General features: G+C 47.9%; 1 protein-coding gene and 1 pseudogene across 6 annotated transcripts in view; both read left to right on the top strand.

The window, feature by feature from the left end:
• Positions 1-11,294, top strand: part of NEURL3 (neuralized E3 ubiquitin protein ligase 3) — a 31,442-nt gene extending 20,148 nt beyond the window's left edge. For 5 of the 6 annotated variants that reach the window (XM_072770345.1, XM_072770344.1, XM_072770346.1 and 2 more), the window contains 4 exons: positions 4,711-5,587; positions 7,990-8,475; positions 9,473-9,541; positions 10,381-11,294. In XM_072770345.1, the coding sequence (XP_072626446.1) occupies positions 5,560-5,587; positions 7,990-8,475; positions 9,473-9,541; positions 10,381-10,601 (804 nt within the window). In that variant the 5' untranslated portion in view covers positions 4,711-5,559 and the 3' untranslated portion in view covers positions 10,602-11,294. Of the gene's footprint in view, positions 1-3,463; positions 3,534-4,710; positions 5,588-7,989; positions 8,476-9,472; positions 9,542-10,380 lie in introns of all 6 variants that reach the window. The other variant, XM_072770343.1, reaches the window with a different exon arrangement.
• Positions 11,295-15,602: 4,308 nt separating this feature from the next.
• On the top strand, positions 15,603-17,113 carry LOC140600689 (glucose-6-phosphate 1-dehydrogenase-like; annotated as a pseudogene).
• The last annotated feature ends 6,402 nt before the right edge of the window (positions 17,114-23,515 follow it).

The raw sequence follows: 23,515 nt of genomic DNA, 5'->3' as shown, positions 1-23,515 counted from the left end.
GCTCAGTAAATTTTTGTTGAACACACACACACAGACATGACACTCACCCACCCCCAGGGCAGCTGCCAGAGACTTCCAGGACAGACTCGCTGACAGATGTGGGTGGGGAAATGGGGACACAGGGAGAAGGAAAACAGGAAAACAAACCCAAACCTCTCCCTTCCCCCTTTCTCTTACCTCTGATCACCCAACTGGCCCCCTAGGTTGCTTCCTTCCTCTGGCTCCCCTGATAGGCTCCACACTCGCACATGGAAGGTGCCCTGGTGTTGGTAAGGCAGGAGCCAGGGGGCCCAGGCAGTGGTGGCAGTGGATTCGGCCCACAGCAGAATCAAGGCCAGGAATATCTGGACAGGGCAGCGGGATAGAAGGAACAGCACACGCCTAACTAGGACTGGCTGCTTCGCTGGCACATCCTAGCCTCCCTCTCCTGACTTCCAGACCCCGAGGCCCAGGGTAGGGGTCTAGCTATTGACTCAGAGGATATGCTAGCCTCCCAGAGTTTTTGGGTGGCTCATCAGCAGGAATTGAGTGGGCAGGAAGGGGAACAAGTGTCCAAAGATAAAGGTGGAAGCCTGCGTGGTCTCCTAACCGCTCCCCTCCGGGGGATCAGACCCACAGTCAATTCCGTTTCTCTCCACCAGGCGGCAGTGCTAGCTAAGCCCTCTGGCTTCTAGGGAGGATTTTCCAAGGGTGGATACTCCATCATTCATCAGTTTACTCAGAATCAGAGTTTTAGGGCTGGAAGGGAATGTAGCCAATATGTAATGAAGGTACACTTGACACGCAGTTTGAGAGTCCACCTGGATGAATTCAAGATAGAGGACGGTTCTAGCACCCTGGAGGCTTCTTTATGCCCTCTTCCCAGTTATTAATTCCCAAAGGTAAGCACTGTCCTGATTTCTAACACCATAAATTAGTTTAGCTTGTTCTTCAACTTCATATAAGTAGAGGGATGCAATGGATGCTTTTTGCATTTTCTCTTAAGTCAACATCACATCAGTGAGGTTTAACCATGTTGTTGTGGCTAACAGTACTTTGTTTTTATTGCAATGAATCTTCTATGGTCCTTGCGGCAAGAACCTCAGTTAACCACATGGAAGTTCTCCAGTCCTGAAGCGGGATCTGAGCAGCACGTCAGAGCATCAGCACAATGGACATTTGGGCTGTTTCTAGTCTGGGGCTGTTATGAATAACACTGTTCCGAGGATTCACGTACCGGTCTTTGTGGACAAATGCACCCAAGCCTGTTGGGCATTCACCTAGGAGAGGCATGTCTGGGTCATTAGGTAGGCGTACCAGCAACGTTAGGAGGCACTGACACGCTGCCCTACTTGGCACTCACAAATCCTTGCTGACCACCTACTGTGCACATGGCCCTGATTGAGGGGCTGGTTTCTAGGCTCGGCAGCCCCTTGCCCTCTGAGATTTCCACCCAGTGGGGAACAGCTGAACACAGGCAAGTGTAATAAGGTAGGGGTATCAGGGCCCTGGTGGTGGGAGGGACAAGGGGCCAGGCTGCCTAGCTGTCTCCAGATTGGGCTGGGCTTCCACTGGCTTTCCATTTCTGCTCCACCACAGTTGGCTTGGACCCTGGACAAGCGCTCAGCTTCCTTAGCTGTATTAGCTGGGTATTGAAACAGCTGTCCAGCAGCTTCTCAGAGCACTTGAGGCTACTTAGGAAATGCTTCTTTGGAAGCCCTTTGAAATGATGCAGCCTGGGCAAATGATGAGGGCTGACTGCCAGTGAGGGAACCCTGGGGAAGGATGAGGGACTATGAGGGGGCTCGGGGACAGGAGAGGAGGCGGAGAGGCCTTGGAAGCCTCAGCCTTCTGACCTCCCTGCCTGGGGGTGCCCCTCCTAGCTTTGAGGGGCTCAGCACATCCTGCAGTACCGACTATAGCCACCAGGGGACGCTTCAAGAACTGTCTGAAGGCTGCCTTCCTCCAAAGGGCCAGTCACACTCCTTTGGAGCAGACATGCACACAGCCTTGCTGTGTAGGTGGCTTGGACACGACAGAAGGTCTCCGCCGAGAGGTGGCCTCTGTCTCACTCGGGTAACCCTTTAGCAATAATCCATAAAGCTCCTACTGTGGGGTCAGCACAAACAGGGAGGGACCACTAAATGCTCAGAAGGCTACAAAGTAGCCTAAATGAAGAGGCATGGGGGGGGGGGGGACGGTGGGCACAGTGACAGAGGGGAAGCAAGCCCCCACAGATCCCACGATACAGACATATGGCTCCTAACTGCCTCTGACCAGAGCCCCAGAGCCCTTAGTTACTGATGTAAGGACCTGTAAAAATACCTCAGGAAATAAGATTATGTTGCCTCCCGAAAAGTCTGTGGGATGCTCTTCTGCCCGCGAGAACGAACATAATGTGCCATGTTTGCAAGAAAAAATGATAATGCTAGTTTGCATCTTACCGATAGTTCCAGGAGGTAGGATTTCTGCCCTTGTATTCTACAGATGACAGCAGTAATGCAATCTGCTGAGAATTACCCCCAATTCCAGGCCCCTAAAGCGGAACAACCAGGTCCCTGAAGCAGAACCATCCGCTTACCACAAACAGTCAGGGAGATGCTGGGTCATCAAGAAAGGAAATATCAGAGCCCACATAATCCCTAATCAATCAGCATGATCCAAGACCCTGAGTTTTCATCGTTTAAAAACCCCGGCTTGTAAGCCATCAGGGAACTCAGGACTGGAATCATTAGCCCCCCGTTCTCCTGGCTGGTGCCACACCAACAAATAGCCTATCTTTCTTTACTGCAAAAGCTCTGTCAGCTTTTATTGGCTTGGTTCCGTTACAGTAGCTCAGGGGTTAATACACTTGCTCTCGAGCCAGAGGCCCAAGGCCAAGTCCTGATTCGAAGTTTACTGACTTGTGATGGTGAACAACTTGCTTCCCCTCTTTGTGCCTCGGTTTCCCAGTTTGTAAAATGGGGATCATTATAATGAATAGATATTTTTGAGAAATTACCATGAGGATTAGCAAGTTAATACAGTATTGGGCTGGGGCACCTGGATGGCTTATGGCTTAGTGGTAGAGTGTCTGCCTTTGGCTCAGGGTGTGACCCCGAGGTCCTGGGATCGAGTCCCACATCGGGCTCCCTGCAGGAAGTCTGCTTCTCCCTCTACCTATGTCTCTGCCTCTCTGTGTGTGTCTCTCATGAATAAATAAATATAAGCTTTAAAAAAAATACAGTACTGGACTTAGAACACTGAGTGTGTTGTGTGATGGTGGTGCTGTCTTGGGCACCCCTGAACCTTAGATGTCAGGCCCGAGACAGGATGGCAGTTCCTCAGAATGCCTACTCCCCCTGAGGTCCTGCAGATGGAACTATACCACATCAGCCTGTTGGCATCAGGTAGCCTGATGTCTACAGCTTGCCAGATAATTTTCCACCAGGGCTGAGGGGACCTGATTTCCCTGATAAGCTTCCATAATCGCTTCTTCTATAAGGTTGTGGTTTATCAACATGTGATCCTGGCTCCAGCCCTCTGGTCACCATCCAAGGCAGCCAATGATGCAGGTAAAGCCAGAGTGGGGGAGGAGGGAGGAGGGAATTTGGGGCCCCAGCACTGCCCAGAGATAAGGCGATGCCTTAAGCCTGAATCCCTCAGGTTGGACCAGCAGGGGCCTTTACCTCAGACTAGACTAGCTGGAACCACCAACGTTGAACTTGCTGTGATTGCTATTGACTTTTCTCACCAGTTTGCCTTTGGCCTTTGGAAGATTACTTCTAGAAGTGGAAACAGAGGGAGCCTGGCCAGGGGTGTGGTGTGAAAGAGAAGGTCCAGGGTCCAGGCAACATCTTCTGAGGGCAACTGGGGCCAGACTGATGTCATCTCTCCATTGCTAAGACTAAAGTCACAGCATGTCAGGGCTAGAGGGGCCAACAGACCAGCTTATTTTGGCTTCCTGCTTTACACACGGGGACACCAGGGCCCAGGGAGGGCAGGGGAAGGCAAGAAAACACAGGAGGCAGAACCTGGGTCTCCAGATCCTCCATCCTTTCCCATCTCCACAGCCTCCTCGGCCTGGTCAGCAGCACCACTGTCTCCAGCTGCTCCAGGGACATGTATCCCTTAGCTGAGTTCAGAGTACTCACTGATCATGGCCTTGATCTGGGGTCTTGGGAAGGGCTCAGCCTGGGGGTGGGGGCCAGGGAACTCACAAGCCTCTGAGCTAACCCAAGGCCTTGCCACCTAAAGTGGGTTCCACAGAAACACCTTGTTAGAAATGGAACATCTCAGGGGATCCCTGGATAGCTCAGTGGTTTAGTGCCTGCCTTTAGCCCAGGGTGTGATCCTGGAGACCCAGGATCAAGTCATTGGGCTTCCTGCATGAAGCCTGCTTCTCTCTCTGCCTGTGTCTCTGTCTGTTCCTCTCATGAATAAATAAATAAAATCTTAAAAAAAAAAAAAAAGGAATATCTTAGCCAGAGCCCTATACCTTCTGAGCCAATCAGCATTTTATTTATTATTTTAAAAATTTTACTTATTTATTCATGAGAAACAGAGAGAGGCAGAGGGAGAAGCAGGCTCCATGCAGGTAGCCCAACATGGGACTCGATCCCAGGTCTCCAGGATCAGGCCCTGGGCTGAAGGTGGCGCTAAACCGCTGAGCCACCGGGGCTGCCCTAGCCTCAGTTTTCCTATAAAAATGGAGAGGGCGAAAGATCTCTGATTTGTTTTGTTTTTAAATAGACACCACACCCAACATAAGGCTTGAACTCACAACCCTGAGATCACCTGAGGATCAAGAGTCAATTGCTCTACAGATGGAAACAGCCAGATGCCCCAGATCTTTCACTTCGCGGCCAGAGCCAACACACCAGGAGCCAGGCCTTTGGCACGACCTCCTGGTGGGACTATGTGTGTTTTGCAGCGTATACTGGAGAGCGGAATTCCAGCTCCAGCAGGGTTGGGGGAGCAATCAAGACCTCTCCCATCCTGCCCGATTTTCTCCTTTTCCCTCTGCCTAAGACCCAGGGCTGGGGCAGCTTCACAGGTCCTGGGATGCAGCTAATTCAATTCAGTCCACTTCAGCAACACTGATTAGGCACCGCCTGTGTGCCCGGGTCTGTAGCAGTAGAATCTCCACCCTGACTGTGCATTAGAATCATCCTGGATGCCTTTAAAAATGACTGATGCTGGACCACCCCCTCCCCCAGGCCACTGGAATCAGAGTCTCTGGGAGCAGTCTGGGCATAAGTACTTACTAATGTGCCTCAGACGATCATAACGCACAGTGGGGCTCAGAACAGCTGGTCAGAAGTGAGGGAGTCTATCCTAAATCCTACTCAGGCCATCTCCCGAGTCCCTGCTTCCTTTCGGTCGGCCAGCTGTGGCAGTTCTGCTACGAGCCAGGCGCAGTCATCAGGAAATTCCCTGGGTATCATAACTCGTGACAGCCACATCTAATTAATCATCAACCTTGTAACATGATCCTGCCCATAACGAGGGGACCTGCTGAGTCTTTGGAAACCTGTCCACTGGTCTTCTCCAGACAATTCCTTCCAGACCCAGGGACCTGTGCCCGAGGACCCCAGGCTGATGGGAGCCCAGCTCTGCTCTGAGGCTGGTAAGTGGGAGCCCCAAGCCTGGTCCCTAGACCGGGGATGCAAGAATGAGAGGGGAGGCTGTGGAACCTTGGGAGAATCACTTTTCCCCTGGGGCTTCAGTTTGTCCATCTGCAGGCCAGGGCCAATGCAACTCACCCTGCCCACAAGCTTACGGGACTGCTAGAAGCACAAACCAAAAGCTTGCCAGGCACAATAGTTCTCTGAGAGCCTCGCCTGAAAGCACAGTGTTCCCTTAGCATGCAGGGCAGGGGATGGAGAGCTGGTCTTTTACCACCAGACACCAAGATTGCATCTCAGAACCCCGCTCCCTCCCAGGCAGAGAGCCTGGAGTCTCAGCCCTTGGCTCCCCAGGGGCACAGAAGCCTCACACAGCAGTAGCAGGTAGCACCCAGAGCTCCGTGGGAAAGAAGGTGGTAAGGAGGGTGGGGACCAAGCCACTGTAGCTGCTGCTGTGGCAACTGTGTTTTGGATTCCAGGTCATGGCGGTGCCACAAAGGAGGCAGCATAAGAGTGCGGGGGCAGGAGCTGGGCTCCGGCTCCTCTGCTCCTCACTGTGGAGATGTGCAGAACCACCCCAAACTCAGTTCCCTCTGAGTGCTTCCCTTCAGGCTGTGGGAGGAGTGAAAGAAGCTGTAAGGGGTAATGCATGCCTGGCACCCAAGGGCTTTGATGGCTGGAGGGGTGGCCAGGAGGATAATAAAGATCCAGGGACGTCCTTGCAGAGCAGAGGGCTGACCCTCAGTCACTTAGATTCCAAGAGACTTCCTGCAAAGATTCTCTTTGAATCAGCCTCGGGGTGTGGGGTGGGGAGGGGAGACATCCAAAAGTTGTGACACCTGTCTCAGGGGGTAGTTAACTCCTCACATTTAGGATCTCTAGGCAGGTCCTTGGCAGGCCAAACATATTGATCCCATTGGTGGATAAGGAGACCTGTACCGAGAGGGGCAGTAGGCAACAGCGACTAGCATCTGGGTATCAGTCCTGGCTGCCCTCCATAGAGCCTCCTGGATGCCTCAGCGACTCTGCAGTGGGCCCAAAGACAATCCATCCGATGTCAGGGCCCTTGACTCTGGCTCCTGGTCACTGTCTATCTATCCAGGGACTCTCCCTTGTTTGTGCATAGCCTCCAGGAAAAGGCATCTGGGCAGACCATCAGGAAGGAAGGGAGAGATGAAGATATTCCAGAAGGGGATGAAGGTTCTGCAGGGGGCTTGGGTGAGGGAGGAGTGAACTTGGATAGCAAGGCCCTATGAGCGTGTTCAGAGGTCCCCAAGGCCACAGTGAGTGCTTGTCCCTAATGCCTCATGTGAGAGAACCATGGTAGGCTTGCCTTTGGCCTGAATCCATCAGAGACAGATTCCCTATGACCTCAAGGGTATCCCTTGTACCTGACCAGATTTAGCCTCTCCTCCTTCTGACCTTCTGGAATCTTGCAGGCTTGTGAGTAGTCAGAGAAGTGTGGCTGGGAAAACTGGTAAGATCCAGGAGGGCAGGGGCCTGCTTTTTGGGTTGGGGTCTAGTTCAAGTTCCAGTGGAATTCCCTTCCATTTCCAGCTTCCATCTTCCAACCCAGAAAGAGCAGGACAGGAGGGGAGGAGGGGTGGAGAGAGAGGAGAGCCGTAGCACTGGCTCAGTGCAGGAAGCTCACCAGCTTCCTCCAGGCTCAGGACTGAGGCTTGAGAGGAAGGGCCGCCCAGGAGGGAACTTCCCCTCCCAGCTGCCAAGTGGAGTGGGGTTGGGAAGTCCCCTGATTGTAAAACCCAGCCCTGGGGCTTGGCTGGCCCAGTCCAGGATTCTGGGCGGCAGACCTGGGACTCCCTCTCCAGCCTATGCCTCCTCCTGCTACCTCCCCCTGTGCAGGAGCCGTTGGATTCCTTTCTCTCCTAGGAAAAGGAAGTCACCCTCTCTGTGGACCATGGCCTTCACAATATGGTGCAGGTTCTCTGTGGGACAATCATAAAGTCAGACAGAGAGGAAAACAGCACCAATACCAGGACCCATCCCCACAAGCTGACCACAATTGGCAAGCCCATCTCCTCTCAGATTGTTTCTAGATACAGATAGAATATATATGTGCATATTAAACATAATATATGTGTGTATTAAACATATATGTGTCGAACAAAACCTGGATCATATTATAGCTACTGTTCTAAAGCCTGCTCTATTTAATGCCAATAACCATTACCAGGTATCGAGAGCCAGCACAGGCAGGAGTTCCTTTCATTTTTACAGCATCTGAATTTCGCGATGGAACTCGGATCCCAGGCACCAAAGCAGGTTCCTCCTCAGGCTTCATCAGCTCTCCGGAGGGCCCCTGAAAGAGGGCGGGGCGGGGCGGGGGGCGGGGGGCCGAGGACTCCGGGCCGGGCCGCGCTGACACTGCCCCGCCTCCCCGCAGGCCCCAAGGCGCCGCGAGAGACCCTCCGCTTCCACCTGGAGGCCAAGGGCGCGCAGGTGCGGCTGGACGCCCGCGGGAGCACCGCGCGCAGGCGCGCCACGTTCCACGACGGCATCGTGTTCAGCCAAAGGCCGGTGCGGCCGGGCGAGCGGGTGGCGCTGCGCGTGCTGCGGCACGAGAGCGGCTGGTGCGGCGGCCTCCGCGTGGGCTTCACGCGCCTGGACCCCGCGCGGGTGTCCGCGCCCAGCCTGCCGCCCTTCGTGTGCCCGGACCTGGAGCAGCAGAGCCCGACGTGGGCGGCCGTGCTGCCCGAGGGCTGCGCGCTGGCCGGGGACGTAGTCCGCTTCTGGGTGACCCGGCGCGGCCGGCTCTGCGCCACGGTCAACGCGGGCCCCAGGCTCCTGCTGCGCAAGGGTGTGCTCATGGGCGCCCCGCTCTGGGCCGTGATGGACGTGTACGGGACCACCAAGGCCATCCAGCTGCTGGGTGAGGCGGCGGGCACCCGGGCGCCGCCCCTGGGTGGGAGGTGGAGGCTCGGGTGGTACCACGCCCCCCCCTCCCCCCGCAGCTGGGGTGGGGGGTGGGGAGATCGCTCAGTTTTTCATATATGGTTGTTGCGTCAGCTCCTGCTCAGTGTCAGGTATGAAGATGGGCGCTGGGGATGCCAGATGGACAAGACCCAGTCAAAGGGAGAGCAGCCTTGTCCCTAGAGAACGCTAAGATATGACTAGCGTTCCAAACATCTGTTAAAGGGGGGTTTCACAAAGGGAGAGATTGGGGACCAGGTTTTGCCCCTAAGTAGTTCACAAGAGTCAAGGGTGGCAAGCAAAGGGAACATAAGTATGAGGGTTGGAGGTGCACAGGAAGACTGGGTGTGCAGTGGGGGTAAAGTGAGCCATTCCGTCAATGGGTAGGGAAACAGGAACCGTCCCTCTAGCCACCTGAAAGGAGAGTGGATTTCAGGGAGAGTGGATACAGGAAACACCCATAAAAAGAAATATTGGGATTCCTGTGCTGCTCCTCCACGACCTATACAAGCAGTCCATTCTCTCCTCCGTTTTTAAAATCACTTGTCACAGCTGCTGAAGCCTCACCACCCCCTCCCCCCCCAACACACCTGTTTTGGTTGGTCTGGCGTGGGCCCAAGCACCTGTTTGCCCCACCACCTGGGGGATTTTAGTGCACATCTGGGTTTAGGAAGGCAGGTAAGGCTGAGGTTCTCCAGTCAGGCAGTGACAATAGGGCAAAGAGGAGGTGTCTAAAAGAAGGGTGGGGTGGTTTAGGAAAAAGAATCTACAGCCTCACAAAGTCTCTGCTGGGTTAAACTGGGGAGGGGATGGTTGGGGCCGTAAGATCAGTGGGGAGCTCCAGCCCTGTAACCCAGGAAAGAAAGCCCATGCAGTTACCTCAAGAGCTGGGAAGGGACCGTGGGAGCACCCTGGCTTTGCTTTCCCTGGGTCCTAAGTCTCCCTCTCTGCCTCAGATCCCACAGCCAGTGTCTTCCCCTCAACCATGCCACGGGCCGTCAGTGATGAGACTCTGCAGCCTGAAGGTGAGTGGCTTCCCTCAGCACCAGGGACTCCCCAGGACTCCAGCACCAGAGGCACCAGGGGAGACTCCAGCTCTGGAAGCTCACTAAAGTCTTTCCAAGTCTCACAATGTCTCCCGCAGGCTTTACGTCAAAAGATTGGGTGCTGCCTATGGGAAACCTAAAAGCAACTTAATAGCTCTGCCTTCTAGAACATTCGCTAACTTTACAAATTACAAGAGCACATTCATGAACAAATAATGTGATTTTGTCCCTGCTTTAAAAAACAGACCATGTTCATAATAAAAAATTTGCCAAACAGAAATAAAATAAATATTAAAGAATATATGTGGAAGTTAAAAAAAAAAAAAAAGAAAAATCACCCGTGACCTCTTAGGTGGATTTTCTCCTACTATTTTGTAGTCATATTTCTATGGGAAATTGTGCTCTGTTTTCCTTTTTTCAAAGTTGAACTTTTGTACGTATATTATGGCTTTCTTCCCAGTTGTTTTCTTTTTGTTTGTTTGTTTTAGATTTCATTTATTTGAGAGAGGTTTGGGGAAAAGGAACAGGAGGAGAGGGAGCGGGAGGGGCAGAGGGAGAAGCAGACTCCCCGCTGAGCAGGGAGCTCAGTGCCTCAATTTTAGGACCCTGGGATCACAACCTGATCCAAAGGCAGACACTTAACCGACTGACCGCCCAAGCGGCCCCCCCAGGTTTTTTTCATTTGATTATGTTGAGAGCATTTTCTCATGAGGTAATCTTCAGAATAGGACTGTGTGTCTCTGCCCTAAGTTATAGCATGGGTAGGCTGCTTGCTGTTTGCCCCCATGTGCCCCAACTGGTATTGTCCCCTTTTCCAGCCACAGCAGGGGAGGCGTGCATCATCTGCTTCCACCATGCTGCCAACACCTGCCTGATTCCCTGTGGCCACACACACTTCTGCAGCTACTGCGCCTGGAGGGTCTTCAGGGACTCTGCAAAGTGCCCTATATGTCGCTGGGAGATCAAGACCATGGTGCCTGTTCGGGGCCCTCCTACTCTGAGGACTGGAGAGGGCCTTCTGATGCGGATGGCAGATTGAGTCTAGCTCCGAGGCTGGCCTCTGCAGAGGGAGGAGGTGCAGGTCCACTCGCCTTCTGGAGAATAGTCAGAAGAGCTGGTCAACAACAAGGACAGCAGAGAGAGGAGGCAATGACTCTTTCCCCCTCCCCGACAGATTGGGGCCAGTGGAGAAACGAGGACCCGCTTTTTCTGCCCACACTAGAACTATCTCCCTGGTGGCATTCCTGACTATATAAAGTGGTTCATTTGTGCCCAGGGCTTGCTAAGGCTTTTGGCTGGCCACTTGGTACAGCCACCATAGGACAGACCTAGCAATGCTTGCTAGGTACATATAGGTCGTGTCAATGAGAAAGGCCTTTATTCAAAGATGGAACAGCCTGATCCCTGGTTTTATCGGGGAGGATGTTAAGATACCGGCATGTAGCTGGTGGAAGCCCAGCCCACCCTGGGGTACTGAGGAGCCTGGACCAGACACAGGGAGGCATGGGTGGAATGTTTATACTCCTGTGTGGAAGCTGGGTCCCCTGTGACAAGTCCTCCGTAAAGTGGATCAGTGGTTACCCACCCTGCCTGCCTTGCAGGGTGATTGTGAGATCCCAGTGAGATCACATATCTGCAGATGTTTCTGCACACGAGCCTGTACTGTTGTTGCTGTGCTTATTTCCTTGCCAATTTCTGAGGTGTCAAAATAAAATGGATCTTTTGTAAAGTATTCTGTAATGAGTATGTCCCCTTTGCTGCAGTCATGGGGGATGGATGGAGCTGTGGGCTGCCGGGATGCTGGGGCATTTGGGAACATACCTCTGTCCTCTATAGACACACCCTAGGCTTGCAGTGGACTGACTGGGTGGGGCTCCGACTCTCAGGCCTGTGGACTTTGTTCTGAGCATATGAAGGGGATAGTTCTGTGCTCCCAGCCCTGACATCACAGCCAGGCTTTGCCCTGGCCACCGTTGATTTGAGGGGACTGCAAGGAAGCTCTGGCTCCCGAGTGAGAGAGGAGTTGACCCGGGAGCCCACCTCAGCAGGTGCTCGTATTAGGGCAAGCCATACCTATTATTTTTCTATTGTTCCTTGCTCCATGACTGGTGGGGAGGTATCTCCTGGGAAAGAGGGCTAAAAGGGCAATTCCAACCTTTTGTGCTCAAAATTGTCATGATGGGCACCTTCATAAACTGCCTCCTTACCCACACCATTGCCAACCAGTGGGTTAGGGCATTGGGTTTGGTGACCCTGGAATAGCTTACACTCTGGAATAGGATCCCCTCTCCATCACTCATGAACGTTGGTTGTGTTACTTGACTCCTGTGAGCCTCAGTTTCTTCATATGTAAAGTGGAAATAAGATCATTTTTTTTGTTGGCAAGTGTGAGTATCATAAGTGTGAAACTTGTAGCTTTGATGAAGTACTCAAAACATGGCATCTGCCTTCTGAAAAAGGCATCTCCTAGGGGAAGCAGCCAAGAGATCAATGGGCTAGGTGTCAGGGATCGGGGTGTGAGTCCTGACAGCCCACTGACTTTTACCATGGGCGCCCATGTCACCCCAGTATCTTGGAATGATTCCTATAGATCCTTTTTTCCTTCCTTTAAAGTGTCTTTTTGTTTTTAAATCCAGAGACTTGTAGGACAAGGGCAGTACTTTAATCCTATTTCCAGTGAATACCTTCTTATTAGTTAACACCTGAGCAAGCCTGATCTTAGACATGATCTCTAACCAGAGTGGAGGGACTTCTGGAATGGTGGAGTAAGGAGTTCTATAAATCCATTCTTCCATAAAAGCGACACAAATATTGGCAGGATTATAAAAAATCAACTTTTCCAGAACTCTAGATATTAGCCAAAAGCTAACAACAATCTGAAGAGGGGTTTTATCCAAGAGAAACTGCTCAACTTTGGTAAGAACAGTGGGATTTGTGGTGTTTTGACTTGGCCTACTGCCATCCCTTTAGCCTCAACTCCATAGGAGCCTTGAAAAACAGCAGCCTTGAAGCTGCTGGAGGGGACAGGTTGGGTTAGAGGAACCTCGAAAGTTCTGACCCCCAAGTATTATCACTGTTTGGACTGTATGGTAATTCACTGGAAAAGCTTGATTTACGGGGTGTTGTTATTATTGAATCCAAGTTGGAGCTCTCTACTTGGGAAAACCCCTATTCCCAGGGCATTTGTCAAATATAATCAGGCTTAGTTGCTTAGCCTCACAGTTGCCAAAGACTGCAATACCAGTTGGGGCAAACATGAGCCCAGCCAAAGACCTAAAAGGGAGATCTGAGAAATTGGACGTACAGAGGGGAATTTTAAAAGCTCTGGTATAATTTCCCAGGGTCTAAAAGATGACGTCCACGGTCTAGAAAGACCGGAAGGCCCCGATCTCTCACTTCTGGCTGACCCTGAGGTCCTATACAAGCAGGAAGTAAAGACTAAGACAAAGCTGTAAATTGTTTGAACATTGAAGGGATACATCAACACACAGAGCTTCTTGGTCAAAAGTGGAAGATTTTCTAGCTCAAGGCGTTTAAGGAAATCTCTGTCCAATCGCTAGCTGACCATTATGCTAACCCAGCAGAGACATCGGTGGCTGCACACTGAGGAATTATAGACCTCACAGAACTGGTTCAAGAAAGTCATTGAACAAAGGAATATACAAACAACAGTAGCAACAAACCCTGGCAGGGGTTGGGGTGCTGGTGCTGGTGGTGGCATCTGATATTCAAAGTTGCCATATTATGTTCTCTAGAGAATCTGGTTTTCAAAGGCGGGGGGGAATATATATATATATATATATCCTGAAAAGAAATAAGAAAGCATGGCCCATATACACAGTATGGCCCATTTCAGTGACTAGATGCTGTCCTGAAGGCTAGATTTTGAACTTATTAGACATAGATTTTCTTTTTTCAATTTTAATTTTAATGAGTTTATTTTTCTTTATTTTGGGAGGGGGGTTAAGTTTTTTAAATTGTGTTTGAGAGAGAGAGAACACGCACATGCTTGCTCATGAGCCAGGGGAGGGGCAGAGGCAGAGGGAGAGGGAGAAGCAGACTCTCCACTAAGCAAGGAGCCTGACTTGGGGCTCGATCCCAGGATCCTGAGATCATGACCTGAGCCAAAGGCAAATGCTTAACCAACTGAGCCACTGAGGCATCCCAGTTTTTAATTTTAATTCCAGTATAGTTAACATACAGTATGTTATTTGGTTTCAGGTGTACAATATAGTGATTCAATAGTTCTATACATTATTCAGTGCTCATCACGATAAGTATACTCTTCATCCAGTTCACCTATTTCACTCATCCCACTGCCCCCCCCCTTAACGAATTTGTTCCCTAGAGTTTAGAATCTTTTTCGTGCTGTATCTTTCTCTTTTTTCCTTTATTTTCTTTATTAAATTCCACATATGGGTGAAATCTCACAGTTTTTCCTTTCTCTGACTTATTTCGCTTACCATTTTACTCTCCAGCTCTACCCATGTTCTTGCAAATGGCAAGATTTCATTCTTTTTTATGGCTGAATACTATTCTATTTGTGTGTGTGTGTGTGTGTGTGTGTGTGTGTGTGTGTGTGTATAACATCTTTATCCATTCATCTATTGCTGGAACTTGGGCTGCTTCCATAATTTGGCTATTGTAAATAATGCCAAAATAAACATAGGGGTGCATATATCATTTTGAAATAAGTGTTTTTGTATTCCTTGGGTAAATATCTAGTGGTGTGATTACTGAATCATAGCATAGTTCTATTTTTTTATTTTTTGAGGAAACTTCATACTATTTTTCCACAGTGGCCACACCAGGTATGCAGTGCATTCCCCTCAACAGAGCATGAGGCTTTCTTTTTTTCTCCATATTTTCACCAACACTTGTTTTTTTGTGTTTTTGATTTTAGCCATTCTGACAGGTGTAAGGTGATGTCTTATCCATTTTGATTTGCATTCCCCTGATGATGAGTGATATTGAATAACTTTTCATGTGTCTGGTGGCCATCTATATTAGAGGCTTTATTTTTTTTAATTGATTTATTTATTTGAGAGAGAGAGAGAGCATGCACATGGTGGAGGGGGGGAGCAGAAGGAGAGAAAAACTCCAGCAGACTCTGCACTGAGCATGGAGCCTGAGGCAGGTCTCAATCCCATGACCCTGAGATCACTACCAGATCTGAAACCAAGAGTTGGACACTCAACTGACCGTGCCACCCAGGTGCCCCTAGACAGAGACTTTAAGTCAGCTATTTTAAATATGTTCAAAGTGGTAAAGGCAGGAAGTCTGGATGGCTCAGCGGTTGAGCATCTGCCTTCAGCTCAGGGCATGATCCCAGAGTCCCGGGATCGAGTCCCACATCAGACTCCCTGCATGGAGCCTGCTTCTTCTGCCTATGTGTCTGCCTCTCTGTGTGTGTGTGTCTCTCATGAATAAATAGAATCTTTAAAAACCAAACAAAACCAACGTGGCAAAGGAAACCATGTCTAAAATTTATAGGACAGTATGTTATCAGTGCCTCACCAAATAGAGAATATCAATAGAGAGATAGAAATTATGAAAAGAACCAGAGAGAAATTCTGGAGTTGAAAAGCACAATACCTAATAAAAAAAAAAAAATTCACTGGAGGGGCTCAACAGCAGATTTGAGCCACAAGAGGAAAGATCAATGAACTTCGAGATAAATTAACACAGATTATCTAGCCTGAGGAAAAGGACAAAGATGGCAAAAATGAACAAAGCCTTAGAAAACTGTGACGCACCACCAAGTGCTCCATTATACACATAATACCAGAAGGAGAATAGAGAAAAGGGGAGGAAAAAATATTTTAGAAGACCAAAAAGTTTCTAAACTTGAGGGCTACCCTCACACCCCCAGTGGGGAGGGGATGCTGAGGCTCTGCCCACACACCTTGCATGAGGCATCAGCTCAGAACCATAGCCACCCCCACCATTTAAGGGTGGGGTGGGGTGGGGCGCAGCCTAGGGAACCTACCAGGAACTCCCCTGTTGTGAGCAAGATGTTCACTGGTGGTGAGGCACAGAGAGCATTATGGCAGAGCGGATGGCCCTAAGCTGGGCCCAAGTATGTGAGATCCTGAGGAAAGAGCAATGCCTTCCATCAATCCAATACACATATCTTTGTCATTATGGGGCAAGTTAACCAAGATCTACCCCACCATCTGGTGGCTGTTCTAGGATGATCCTTCTGCCCAAAGACACCTTCATTATGGGCTCCACCCGCTCCCACCTCACAGTGGCAGACGTATGAAAACAGAGTGAACCTTTCTTCAAAGCCACCCCAGAGGAGAAGCCCAAGGAGTTCTTTGCCTGCAATTCCTATGTGGCTCACCAGTATGACAACACTGCCACCTACGAGTGCCTCAACAGCTACATGAATGCCCTCCCCAGAGGCCGCAGGCCAACCACCTCTCCTACCCGGCCTTGCCCCACTCACTGTCTATGAGGCAGTCACCAAGAACATCCATGACACCTGCATGAGCCAGAGCAAACAGGCTGAAACCATGTCTGTGTGGAAAAGCCCTTCAGGAGATATCCTCAAAGCTCCAATGGCTCTCCAACCACATTTTCTCCGTGTTCTCAGAGGACCAGATCTACCGCATTGACCATTACCTGGGCCAGGGGATGGTCCAGAACCTCTCATGGTGCTGAGGTTTGCCAACAGGATCATCAGCCCTATCTGGAACCAGGACAACTTTGTCTGTGTCACCCTCACATTAAAGGAGCCCTTTGGCATTAAGGGGTGCCGCAGGTACTTTGATGAATTTGGGATCACCTGGGATGTAATACAGAACCACCTCCTGCAGATAGTGTGTCTGGTGACCATGAAGAAGCTGGCCTCCTCTGATCTCAATGATGTCCATGAGGAGAAGTTCAAGGTGTCAAAGCATATCTCAGAGGTGCAGGCAAATAAAGTAGTCCTGGACCAGAATGTGGGGAACCCCAAAGGAGAGGGTGAGTCCACCAAAGGGTACCTTGATGACCCCACAGTGCTCTGCGGGCCCACCACAGCCACCTTTGGGGCCATTGTCCCCTATGTGAAGAACAAGAGGTGGGAAAAGTTGCCCTTCATCCTGCGCTGCTGTAAAGGCCTGAATAAGCACAAGGCTGAGGTGCATCTGCAGTTCTGGGACGTGGCCAGCAACATCTTCCAGCAGCAGTGCAAGCACAACAAAGCCGTGTACATACAGATGATGACCAAGAATCCCAGCATGTTCTTCAAGCCTCTGGAGTCAGAGCTGGACCTGACCTATAGCAAAATACGAGAACGTGAAGTTCCCCAGTGCCCATGAGCATCTTATCCTGAACGTCTCCCATGGGAACCAGATGCACTTCCAACACAGTGACAAGCTCTGAGAAGCGTGATGGATCTTCACACCACTGCCACACAAGACTGGGCACAAGAAGCCTCAGCTCATCCCATCTCATGTGTTTGTTTATAGCCGTCAAGACCCCACAGGGGCAGACAAGCTGATGAAGAGAGTGGGCTTCTAGTACAAAGGTACCTGCAAATAGGTGAACCACCACAAGCTCTGAACCCCAGGTTCCCACCCCATCCACCATAGCCCAATACATCTCTGTCCTTCCAACTTGCTTGCTGCCCCAACCCCATATCAGGAGGGCTTCAGGGCCATAGACCTCAGCCTCACATTCCTGGCCCCTGGCCACCCTACCCACTCAGTGCTGCTGCCACTGTGGGCCTAGCTATATTTCTCAACCACCAAGCACTCAACACTTGCTCTGTGACCATCCCCTGCTGCCGCTGGCCCTGCCTGAGCCAGCTTCTGTCCACAGAATTGAACTTCAACAGAAGGAAGTAGAGTGGTTCTTCCACCTGTCCTGGGCTCCTCTGCCTAGGACAGGAGTAAGGGATGACAGGGAAGGACACTGAGTGGGCCTTAGTGGGCCAGCGGCCACCTCACACTCCTGATGGCTCTGGGCAAGCTCCTCCAAGCTGGGAGGGAAGGGGTCAAGTACTTTCACACCAGACTCAATGCCACTTGACAATCCTGGTCACTTAATGGAAAGGACCTCTGCACTGCCCAGCAGTCCCCCCATGTCTTGGGCCCCCTGAATGTCTTCTGCCCTATCAGCTCCCCCTACTCCCCCAACTCTACACATCATGGCCATCCACCTCAGTGCACCTACACAGGGCCCCCTCCCCACTGGAAAAGTGGAAACAGCAAGTGGCACACCCCACCTTAGCCTCCTGCTATTAAATCCACAAACAGAACAAAAGTTTCTAAATGTGATGAAAAATATTAATCTATACATCCAAGAAGAACAACAAACTCCAAGTAGGATAAACTCAAAGGAATTCACACTGACACATATCAGAGTTACATTGCCAAAAACCAAACACAAAGAGAGAATCTCAATGGCAATAAGAAAAAAACTCATCACCTCCATGGTATTGTCAGTAACAGCTGACTTCTCATCAGAAATCATGGAAGGCACTGAATCACCATATTGTACACCTGAAACTAATATTCCACTGTGAATTTAAATAAAAAACTTACTAAAAAAAAGAAAAAAAAGGAATCATGAAGGCTAAAGATCAGAGTGTAATTGGATGGTATATTGGCAGTGCTGGGGGGAGAAAAGAATTTCAATCAAAAGTAATATAGCAAGCAAAATTATCCTTCAAAAGTGAGGAAGGAGGACATTCTCAGTAAACAAAAACAGAGCATTCATTGCTAGCAGACCTGATCAAAAAGAAATACTAAAGGAATTGCTTTCATATTAAAATGAAAGGATTAATGGAGTCTGGGTGGCTCAATAGGTTGGGTGGCTGACTCTTGGTTTCAGCTTGGGTTGTGATCTTGAGGTCCTGAGATTGAACCCTTCCTGGGGTTCCACGCTCCGGCGGGGGGGGGGGTCTGCTTGAGGATTCTATCTCCTCTCCCTCTGCCCCCAACCCCGTTCTCTCTCTAAAATAAATAAAGGGGGGAAGGGCAAAGGGAGAGGAGAGAGAATTCTCAAGTAGACTCTGCACTGAGCTTGGAGCCTGGCATGGGGCTCGATCTTAGGATCGTGACCTGTGCTAAAACCGAGAGTTGGGTGCTCAACCGACTGAGCCACCAGGAGCTCCAATAAATGAATAAACCTTTAAAAAAATTATAAGACGAAAGGATTGATCTCAAACCTTTTATCCTATAGATAGGAAAACTGTGGTCCAGGGAGGAGGAATGGTCTTATAAATGACAGGATGAGAATTAGAATACTCATTTTAATCACACTGACTCAATCATTTCTTCATTCATTTGTCAGATTCATTTGTCCAAAAAAATATTAAGTACCAGACACTAGAAGCTATCTTATTATGAGCACAGCCTTATCTGCATCCTTGGGAGTCACACTGGGGAATAAATATAGTACCGTGGGGTAAGTTTTCAAATTGTCTATACAATAAGCTTGTCAACTTCTGGTTCAAGATAGCAGACTAAGCATATGTAGCTGTTTCTTTTTACTCCAGGGATCTATAAATTGCTCACAAAAGATCTAAATAAATCCATATCTTCATTCAAAAACAATAGAGGGAACTATTTAGTGAACTAAAAGCCATTATAGAAGATGACAAACACATGGGAACAGATTGAAGTTGGAAACCTTGGGCCAAAATTACACAGAGGAGAGGTCTGCTATAAGATATGGGAATAGTTCTAGGAATGCTTCAAACCCAGAACTGGAGGACTGAAAGAAGATGGCCCTTGCCTGACTGACCATGAATCGGTGGGCACAGAACAAGTGGTCAGGAATGTTCATCTCAGACCAGGCAATGAGCCAAGGAGGTGTCTGCCCATGATATTCCTGGTCATTCCTGGGTTGTATGTCTGGGTCAGAGAGGCAAGGCAAAGCCCCAAACACTGACAGTTCTTCAGGGCAGCCCTCTTCAGAAGGCTATTGACTCATCTTGTCCAGAAGCACATGGCATCCATTTTTCATGATCACTTTAGACAGGTGCAGTGCAATTCACAGATGCATATCTTATTCCCTCTTGCAAGCAAACCACTTAATCTCACAAGGAGTCTTAGTTCCAACAGGAGGTCACACCCAAGAAAAGCCAAGTATTTGAAGAAAGCTAATATCATGAGGGGAAAGGCACTCAACTTTACAAAAGGAGGAGTTCATACCTGGAAAAGATGGGTTTCATAGGGCAGAATAGACCTGGGATTTAGAATAAATGTAAATGCAGAAAGACATTTCATCAAAAAAAAATCTAGGTACCGCGGGGAACCTGGGTGGCACAGTTGGTTAATTGTCTGACTCTTGGTTTCAGCTCAGGTCATGGTCTCAGGGTCATTGGGTCGAGCCCCAAGTGGGTTTCTGTGCTTAGCACAAAGTCTGCTTGAGATTCTCTTTCCCTCTCCCTCTGCCCCTCGCGCTCTCTCAGATAAATAAATCTTAAAAAAAAATCTAGGTACAGAGATGCCTAAGTGGTTGAGTCAGGCGTCTGATTCTTGATCTCAGCTCAGGTCTTGATCTCAGGATTGTGGGTTCAAGCCCCACATTGGACTCCATGCTGAGTGTGGAGCCTACTTAAAAACATAACAACAACAACAACACTCTAGGTACCCTGGAAACAAAAAAATTAATAAAAACTCACTAGATGAACTGTATAACAGAAAAATTATAACTGAAAAATGAATTGATGACCTGGAATCAAACAGAATCCACTGCAAAGCTATAGAGATGAAACATGAAAAAAGAGAATAGATGCAGAAGTTCAAATATCCAAAATTCCAGAAGGAGAAAATAGGGAAAATGGAGAGAAATATGGAAAAGGGAGAATGTTCAAAGATAGAAAAACTTGTATTGAAGAAAGACTCTTCAGATTGAAAAAGCCCACCAGTTGCCAAGCAGAATATGAAAAAAAGATCTTCACCTTGACATATACTGATGAAATTTCAGAGTGTTGGGGATAAAGAAAATACCCAAGGAAGGGGGAAATATGTTACATATAAAAGAACATGAATCAAATGAACAGTAGTTTTTTTCAGCAATACTGGATGCTGAAAGACAATGGAATAATATCTTCAAATTCCAGAGGGTTTTAAAAAATTTTATTGAAGTATGATTTGCACACAGAAAATGCATAGATCTTAAGTTTCCATTTTGGTGAGCAAATAATTTTGAAATCTAAAAATTTACAGGCTATTCTGCCATTCAAACATGAGGGCAAATGAGATTTTTTTTTCCCATATAAAAAGATCCACTTTTTCATTTACAGATACTTTATGAAAAAAAATTAAGAGGGACTGAAAAAAAATTAAGAGGGACTGTTTCAGAAAGAAGAAAAACAAGAAAAATTAATGCAATAGTGATTAGTGAAAGCAAATAATGCTAATTCTAAATGAATATTAATTATATGAAAAAAAAATCGGGATCCCTGGGTGGCACAGCGGTTTGGCGCCTGACTTTGGCCCAGGGCGCGATCCTGGAGACCCAGGATTCATGTTCTCTCCCTGTGTGACTATCATAAATAAATAAAAATTTAAAAAAAATCAATACTAATCTGAAATGAAAACCACAGATGATATTGTTATGGGTGGGGTGGAGAGTAGCATAACAAAAGCATGATAAGGTTCTGTTCTGACTAGGAATAGGTAATTATTAACAATACAAATGAGTAAAAGATAGGTTTAGTTGATATGTTGAAGAACATACAAACAAAACTCAGAATACTACTAACAATATATAAACTCCAAATCGTTAAAAGAAACATAGTAGAACTTCAATTCCAGCAATCCAACAAAAGGCAGAAAAGTAAATAAAAGAATAAAAAGACGGTAAGAATAAATCCTAAAAGACGCAGTACTCATAATACATGTGCTAATTTATTTTTTTTTTAAGATTTTATTTATTTATTCATGACACAGAGAGAGAGAGAGGCAGAGACACAGGCAGAGGGAGAAGCAGGCTCCATGCAGGGAGCCCGACGTGGGACTCCATCCCGAGTCTCCAGGATCACGCCCTGGGCTGAAGGCGGCGCTAAACGGCTGAGCCGCTGAGCCACCCAGGGATCCCTACATGTGCTAATTTAAATTCACTTATTGATTGGCAGGAATTTTCAGTTTGGGCCAATAAAAAAATATATATATCTCCAGGAAATACAGTCCAATTATATCCTGTCTCTAAGAGATGCGCTTAAAACAAAATCCGAAAATACTGCAAATATAAAGGAAAAGAAAATGATATCAAGCAAACACAGACAACAAGAAAACAGGTTGTGGCAGTCCATGATGAGGCTTGCCCTGAAGATCCTTCAAGATAATGTAAATAGAAGATGCCTAGGCCTTGTAGGACTTCGAAAGAATTCAGGTATCAGCTAAGGGGCCATGCTCTTCTGGTCATTTTTGGTCCTGGAATGAGACCACAATTCTCTAGCTCTCAAGCGCTTGCATCTTACTCCACGAAAGCCATCAGACTTTGAGCATACCCCTATGAAAAATAAGAGGAAAACAGGGAGCACCCAGTCCCCAGCCAGCTCAGTCAGTAGAGCATGTGACTCTTGATCTTGGAGTTGTGAGTTTTGAGCCCCATGTGGGGTGTAGAAATTACTTTAAAAATAAATAAGGGGTGGCTTGTGAGTGGCTTACTTGGTGAAGACTCTGCCTTTGACTTAGGTCACGAGCTCAGGTTCCCTGTGGGAAGCCTGCTTCTCCCTCTCCTTCTGTTCCCTCCTCCCTCCTGCTCATGCTCTGTCTCCCTCTCTCTCAAATAAATAAAATCTTGGGGCAGCCCTGGTGGCTCAGCGGTTTAGCGCCGCCTTCAGCCCGGGGCCTGATCTTGAAGACCCAGGATTGAGTCCCACGTTGGACTCTCTGCATGGAGCCTGCTTCTCCCTCTTGCCTGTGTCTCTGTCTCTTCTCTCTCTCTCTCTCTCTCTCTCTCTCGTGAATAAATAAATGAAATCTTTAAAAAAAAGAACTTTAAGAAAAATCTTTAATTAATTAAAATAAATAAATAAAAGTTTCTTGTTGAAAAAGAAAAAGGGAAACCAAAATCTGAGCCATTTCCTGTATCCTTCCTTATCTTATGGTAAATCCTTTGATCGAGTTTTTTGTAAATCAGAAGTAAAAGTTTCCTTACACCTGGTCTAGTCATTATTCTTCAGCATCATAAAAGCCAGATTAGAACGTTTGTTCTTAGCTGCTGTTCAGGTGCAACTGTGTTAACATTAGATAAAGTAGAATTTAAGGGGAAAAAAGGATTGTAAGGGATAATGAGAGAATTTATATTGATAGGAATAATCTGGTAAAAAGATACATAATTTCAAATGCTGATACACCTAACAAAATATCTTCCTAAAAAAGCAAAACGTGATATGAACTGAAGGCAAAATTTCAAAAAGGCTCAATGATAGTGGAACATTTTAATGCATCTCAGAAACAGAGAGATCAAGAAGACAAAAAATTAGTAGAGTTACAAATGATTTGAAGAGTGCATTTAGTTTTTACCTAGTAGATGTATACAATATTTTAATAACCCAAACTGAAGAATATATATTCTTTTCAAATATATCAAACATAAAAATGTTCTGTGTTACACCACAGATTTCAAAAAGAAAAATAATTCTTATGGGTTATATTCACAGAACACAATGCAATATAAAATTAGAATTAACATACCAACAAAAAGGAAATATGCCTAACAATATAGAGATTTAATAAGAGAATATAAGGTGCACCAATAAATTTACACCTATGAAAACCTTAGATGAGATGGATGACTTTTTTCTTTTTTTAAAAACTATTCACTTATTCAGGGAAGACTGGGAGACACAGAGAGGGGCAGAGACATAGGCAGAGGGAGAAATAGGCTCCATTCTTGGAACCTGATGTGGGACTAGATCCCAGAAGCCCGGGATCACGCCCTAAGCCAAAGGCAGAAGCTCAACTGCTGAGCTACCCAGGTGTCCCAAGATGGATGACTTGC

Source organism: Canis lupus, chromosome 12 (genome assembly GCF_048164855.1).
Source record: "Canis lupus baileyi chromosome 12, mCanLup2.hap1, whole genome shotgun sequence".
NCBI lineage: Eukaryota > Metazoa > Chordata > Mammalia > Carnivora > Canidae > Canis > Canis lupus.
The sequence above is the reverse complement of the archived record's forward strand: the minus strand, read 5'-3'. Positions and strand labels throughout refer to the sequence as shown.